General features: G+C 34.0%; 2 protein-coding genes across 3 annotated transcripts; one reads left to right on the top strand and one right to left on the bottom strand.

The window, feature by feature from the left end:
- The first annotated feature begins 590 nt into the window (after window positions 1–590).
- Window positions 591–3861, top strand: Grasp65 (Golgi reassembly-stacking protein 2). The gene is made up of 7 exons (XM_018511847.1): window positions 591–822; window positions 1504–1584; window positions 1704–1907; window positions 1993–2210; window positions 2295–2379; window positions 2619–2922; window positions 3308–3861. Exons 1-7 carry the CDS (start codon window positions 760–762, stop codon window positions 3715–3717), a joined length of 1365 nt encoding a protein of 454 aa, XP_018367349.1. The 5' UTR covers window positions 591–759; the 3' UTR covers window positions 3718–3861.
- A 315-nt stretch (window positions 3862–4176) lies between these two features.
- On the bottom strand, window positions 4177–5786 carry NP15.6 (NADH dehydrogenase [ubiquinone] 1 beta subcomplex subunit NP15.6). 2 transcript variants are annotated; one of them, XM_018511860.1, is made up of 2 exons: window positions 5733–5786; window positions 4177–4966 (listed from the first exon to the last, which is right to left on the bottom strand). In XM_018511860.1, the coding sequence occupies exon 2, from the start codon at window positions 4858–4860 to the stop codon at window positions 4423–4425; it is 438 nt and encodes a 145-aa protein (XP_018367362.1). In that variant the 5' UTR covers window positions 4861–4966; window positions 5733–5786; the 3' UTR covers window positions 4177–4422. The 2 variants fall into 2 exon arrangements, with proteins under 2 accessions (XP_018367362.1, XP_018367363.1); XM_018511861.1 differs by lacking the exon at window positions 5733–5786 and adding an exon at window positions 5583–5719.
- Between the last annotated feature and the right edge of the window lie 491 nt (window positions 5787–6277).

The following is a 6277-nucleotide window of genomic DNA, read 5'->3' as shown; positions in this document are numbered from 1 at the left end:
CAAAAACCTGACGTGATAGAGCAATTCTGCCGCCGGATTCGGATTCAGCGCGAAAAATTACGTAAGAAAACATAGTTAAATCCCAATCAACTTTCAACGCCTCCAATTTTGCAGGCCTGTGTAATTGTTAATAAAATAATTATTAATAAATAATTTTTCGGTAAATATTGATTAATATATAAGTATTTTATAAGTATTAATATATAAGTAATGAATTATAACGAACACAACGCGTATATCACTGCGCGTGCTAACTTACTTCTGATTCTAGTCTAGTATTTTCCGGTCTAGTACTTTTCCCAGATTCCGTTTTCCGAAATCCGACCGTCATGGGACAGCACCCTTAGGGTGTGATCCACTTAACGCTGCAAACACTTCGTTGAATCAGAAGAAAGAATTTTTCGAACTAATCAATCAAAGAATGCTTCAAAGCATTTGCAGCGTGAAGTGGATTACACCCTTAATTATATGCATTTGAAAAGCCCAAGATGGCTGAGTTCAGTCACGCTTTCTCATTGGCCAGCAAAAATGCCTGCGCAATAGCATATCTTGTTACTTCCACCATAGTTGTAGTTACGTTTTGGAACGCACCCCTGCAAGTTTGCATGGCCGTCGTGACTTCATCACTTGGTTTGTGTTACGACAGTCGTGCCACGTATTTTTGCTATTTGAGTCTTTCGTAAAGTCACACTTTCGACAATTGTTTTAATGTCTTTTACTTGTTCGTCTCGAGTGACCTAAGAAGCTCTCTCGACAGATATGGGATCCTCTCACAGCGTGGAGATACCGGGAGGCGGTACAGAAGGTTACCATGTATTGAGGGTAAGGTGACCTGTCAAGAGTAACCACCCAAAGTATTGTCCACTTTTAGAAAATTGTTCTGCTACATATACTGCGGAGAACAATAATAAAACTTTTTGGAAGATATATTTGAACAGTATCTACGTTTTTATAAAACATTTAAGTTGTTCTCTCTGTGACCCAATTCGCAAAATTTAACATATTGATTGAGGAATGTCATTCATGATTTGTCATTGTTTGACTTCATTATTTTACCTTGCAAAAGATATTCTAGATTTATTTAAATTATTTTTCAGTGATTCCATGAACATTTAAAAGCAAAATGAAAATATAAAATATAACATTGCCATGTTTTTATTCAGGTTTTTTTTTTAATCAAACTATTGGTTTATCAGAATAAAGCCCATTTTTTTGTAGAATTGAATAATTTAATGTTAAATTGTATTTTATCTGTCTTTATAAAAAAATTAATAAGAAATCTAAAAATAAATAATATAAATATGATTTGTATATCTTATGGCTTATATTATATTCTAATTATAAGCTTATTATAATTGATCTCATTAGTATGTAATTTATCAATTGCTAATATAAAGACTGTAGTAAAAAAACAAATCTTTATACTAAATACATATTAAAAATATATCTAGTTGATATACAAAAAAATTATAATATTAATAAATGTTCTGTCTTTTTTGACAGGTTCAGGAAGGGTCTCCTGGGCAGCAAGCAGGACTGGAAGCATTCTTTGACTTTATAGTGGCAATTGGCAATACTCGTCTGGTATGTTGACTTGTAGTTTCTGCTGTAATAAAGTCAATAAAGTCAAAAAAATATTTTATACAGTTACAATAATTATGTTATATCCCTATTTAAAAAAGCTACATATATATTCTTTTTAGGATCAAGATAATGATACTTTAAAGGAACTTCTAAAGGTTGGTGTAAATAAGGAATTAACAATCACAGTGTATAGTAGTAAAACACAATCTGTAAGGCGGACAAATATTGTGCCGAGTATGACATGGGGTGGACAGGGTTTATTAGGTGTCAGTATACGTTTCTGTTCATTTGAAGGCGCTAACGAAAATGTTTGGCATGTACTTGTGAGTGTGAAGTTCATATATAAAATGAATTCCTCAAATTAATTCTGTATAGCAAATTATAGTGAAAATGTATTAATATTTGCAGGAAGTACATCCATCATCTCCTGCTGAATTAGCCGGTTTACGGCCGTTCACTGATTATATTATCGGAGCAGACTCCATTCTCCATGAAAGTGAGGATTTATTTACTTTAATAGAGGCGCACGAATCGCGACCTCTCAAATTGTATGTATATAATACTAAAAATGATTCCTGTAGAGAAGTGACTATCACACCTAATAATACTTGGGGTGGAGAAGGAAGGTACATAGTTTCTCATACAGTAGATAATTGAGATATTTTAGATAATGAGTATAGATGTTAAATTCTTTTGGATTTATTTAATAGTTTGGGATGTGGAATCGGATATGGATACTTACATAGAATACCAGTCAGAAGCGTACCAGAGCAGAAATCTGCTAGTTCATATGTGGTAAAAAGTTGCATAATTATATAATGTTTTTGTGTAAATATTTGAATAGTCTAAAAAGTATATGCATGATTTACAGTATTATAATAGATAGTAGTTTCATAAATTCAGAAACTGCTATACTATATTATTACACTTATATCTACTTCATGTGTGCAAACACACACACACACACACACACACACACACACAACAAACAATATTTTCATTTCAGAATATTTCTATGAATATTTCCTTTTTAGAATACTGTAATGCAAACTCAACCAGCAATGACTGCCACCGTTACTGTGGCAGAAATCAATCCAATTGTCAATACACCACCCGGATTAATTACACCGAATTATACTGTTCCGACGGATAGCTCAATACAAAATTTAAAAAGTGAACAGGAAGTTATAGCTGCTCAAAGTATACCTGGACCTGGATCAAAAATGCAAATGCAACCAGCAAATCAAGTCAATTTCACTGGTACTATTGGTGGCTATACATCCGTCAGGTCAGGACCTCATATGTTTTCGAATCAGCCCACCACCAGTTTTGCATCCAGTAAGCACAGATTTTAAGTAATTTCTTAGTTTATTATATATATATATATATAATAAATACTTGTATTGTTTAATTAAAAATAAAAAAATTTTTTATTTTTGAAAATTACGAAAGAACTGTTATTTGGAGATGATCTTTTTCAAATTAATATGTTAATTTGTAATAAATTACAGAATGTTTCTTATGTTTCTACTCCAAATTTGGTTAAACATCAAAATCTTTGTGGGAATATCATAAATAAAAAACATTATTATCAATTTTGTACTTTGTGAGAATTTCAGCAGAAAAAAAAGAATTTTATAGTATATTTTATAGCGCTTATATATCTTCGCATATAACATTTAATTATTTAAATCGTTGTTAATTCATCTATTTAATTGTTTAGGCACTTGTCCAATAACTCCAAACATTCCTGGTATGCCAACTGTTACGGGGTTACCATCAAATGTTATCCATTCTTATGAAGTTTCAACCGCACCATGTGGATCAATTAATGCCCCAGAGCAACAGAGAGAGCAGAATTCTGTTCATAATACAACCACAATCAATGTCCCAGTATTGTCGAGAGAGCAAAATCCTATTCCTAATATGAACACAACTGCTGGCTTTAATATGGCTCATGTTGTAACGACACCTATATCACTGCCAGGAATGCCACCTATTACAGTCACCGCTTCTCTCCCGCAAGATACTTCTTTCTATCCATCTGTTCTTCAACAGCAAAATCAATTACCACCCAGTATCAACACTACTACCGTTGCTCCAACAATGACATTGCCAACGTCCACGCAGTAAGGAACTTTTAAAAATAAATGGAAGATATCATTTTCACTTTAATAAAGTATACTATTAAGCATACCAGTTAAATAAAATCGAATCTTTTGTCTGTTCTAAACTGTCAGAGACAAGAGAAAATGAGCCAGTAAGACTAAGAATGATATTTATAATTATTTCTTGGTGAATGTTTTTTATTTATATGTATGCACATATACAATATATGTTAAATATATATTTAAATGTATATACATGTATACATGTATATATGACAAATTTATTGTTCACCAAAGAAAGATTATAAATGTCTTCCTAAGTTTTATTTCTTTTCATAAATATTGAGAATGTGATGTGCATAATACATTTTTAATATGTACTAAAGAAAATAATGTAATATTGTATATAAATAAAATAATTGCAAAATCCTAATTATACTACATTGCATCATAAAAAATTGTATTAATTTTCCATGTATTATCTATAATTTTAATTACAAGTAGTACACATGTTAATGAATATATACACTTCTGTATCCAGACCATTTTCTTTTGAGGACTGCAAAACTGTGAGTTGTCTTTTTCCAAATTGATAAAGAATTTCAATCTGCACAAAAGCAGTGTTTATTACATGTTACCTTAAATTAATATAACAAGTACTAGATGGCTATAGATAGGCAGTAACAACACTCAAAGTTTAATTGTTCTCTGTGTTATCCAGACATACTTTTTAAATGATAATCTCTGTATCACCTAGTTCTTCGTCAGTTGGCAGTATTATCTTCGACGGATCAATATAATTGGGACTAATAGGAGGAAGTCCATGTTCTTCTCTATAACGGAGTCGCAGGTAAGCTTCTCGTTGTGCCCAATCCTTGCCTCTGACATCAGGTAAATAGGCCATGACGGTACATCCAATCACAAAGACTATGGTTACACAGACAAACATGGTCTGGTGCAGAGCATGACGATCTTCCAATTCGTTCTCATGACTGAAGCCATAACTCACCCACTTTCTCTTGACAGGCTTTGTTTCTTCCTTGATTTCATCATGACGGCTCGGTGTTGTCGCTATCCTACGATATATCGTTGTCTCCTTGGACGACATTAGAGCTAAGCTCCGACGCAAATTCTGTATGCAATTCATGCGGAATAACGCTGTCATCATTCAGTAAGTACTCTCGTATTCTTCTGCTGTGAGATGATTGCCACGAGGAATTTATTCGAGTATCAGTGCCGATCACGTTGTGTGAATATCAAGTAAATGGCGTGTACTGAATCCAGAGAGAAGGAAATTAGATAATATTCGGTAATTATATAGTTTAGCACCAACCACCTTAAAAATCAATAAAATTAGGCTTATTTGATGTGCATGAAATAAAAGAATCTGGCAGAAAAGTGTCGCTCTACAACTACGCCGCGCCTAAACAAAAAAAAATAACATATCCTATCCACTTAGGGCCTAATCGCCTAGAAGTTGCTGCATAGACAGTGTCCGTTTAGAATATTTCTAACCCATGAAGACAGTGGGGTGTGAGAATAGTCTTTTTAGAGTGGTCTTTTTACTGTCTAGGCTGCAACTTCTAGATAGTTAGGCCTCAAGCAGGTAGAATACGTTATTTTTTTTGTTCGGGGCTATGTCGCCCCGAACCAATAGGCACTAGACTTATACACTTCACTGTCTACATGACAGATTAATGATCGTGTTACGTAGTAACACTTAAGTCAACATTAACGCTCAATATCTCGCTTCGCAGAGCAGTCCCAGACTTTTTCTGCCAGATTCTTTCATTTTACGCAAAAACGCATCGAATGAGCTTAATTTTATCGAAATCGGAGGTCGCTTTTTTGAAGAAATATCCTCATTTTGTTTCTGACAGATTTCCTAACCTCAATAGTTGTCAACTTTAACGCTTAATATCTCGGTTCGCGGGGTGGAGCGACACCTTTTTCTGACAGATTCTTTCATTTCATGCAAAAACGCGAATAAGCTTAATTTTATTGATTTTTGAGATGGTTAGTGTTAAACTGTATGATTACCTAATATTCCGTCTTAGTGCAAGTATACACTATAGAGCTTATACTACTAGAGGGGGATGCCGTAATCTGTAAAAATTGACCAATCATCTTCGAGTATTCCCTTCTTACCGCCGAATGAGAGGGGAATATTTAACTGTTATTATGCCTGTTCTACAATAGAGTCGCAAGTCGTAAGCCGTAAGAAATTGGCCAATCACAGTTAAATGTGGCAGCCCTTCTACAATAAGCCGCAAGTCAGAACATCAGAAGTCTTAAGGCCGCAGCACACACTCTTGCATAACGCATAATGCATAGTGCATAAGCGAATCAACTAATCAGAATCTTTCCTTTCCTCCCATTCCATGGAAAAGAAGAATTTTGATTGGTTGATTCCTTTATGCACTATGCATTATGCGTTATGCAAGAGTGTGTGCTGCGCCCTTTAACCTGTCTTAACCAAATCGTTCAAATTAGCTATTGCCAACTTCACCGATTATGACTCAAAATAGTTTAGAACTTCTGACTTGCGGCTTATTGCAGAAGGGCTGTGAGAAGAATAATCGACT

The sequence above is a fragment of the Trachymyrmex cornetzi genome, unplaced genomic scaffold (genome assembly GCF_001594075.2).
Source record: "Trachymyrmex cornetzi isolate Tcor2-1 unplaced genomic scaffold, Tcor1.1 scaffold388, whole genome shotgun sequence".
Lineage (NCBI taxonomy): Eukaryota > Metazoa > Arthropoda > Insecta > Hymenoptera > Formicidae > Trachymyrmex > Trachymyrmex cornetzi.
The sequence above is the reverse complement of the archived record's forward strand: the minus strand, read 5'-3'. Positions and strand labels throughout refer to the sequence as shown.

Excerpts from the sequence above, each read along its gene's own strand:
- Grasp65 (XM_018511847.1), top strand. The coding sequence starts at position 760 with ATGGGATCCTCTCACAGCGTGGAGATACCGGGAGGCGGTACAGAAGGT. Across the intron at positions 2,211-2,294 it reads ACTTGGGGTGGAGAAGGAAG|TTTGGGATGTGGAATCGGAT; the intron begins GTACATAGTTTC and ends TTTATTTAATAG. Across the intron at positions 2,380-2,618 it reads AATCTGCTAGTTCATATGTG|AATACTGTAATGCAAACTCA; the intron begins GTAAAAAGTTGC and ends TTTCCTTTTTAG.
- NP15.6 (XM_018511860.1), bottom strand. The coding sequence starts at position 4,860 with ATGATGACAGCGTTATTCCGCATGAATTGCATACAGAATTTGCGTCGG.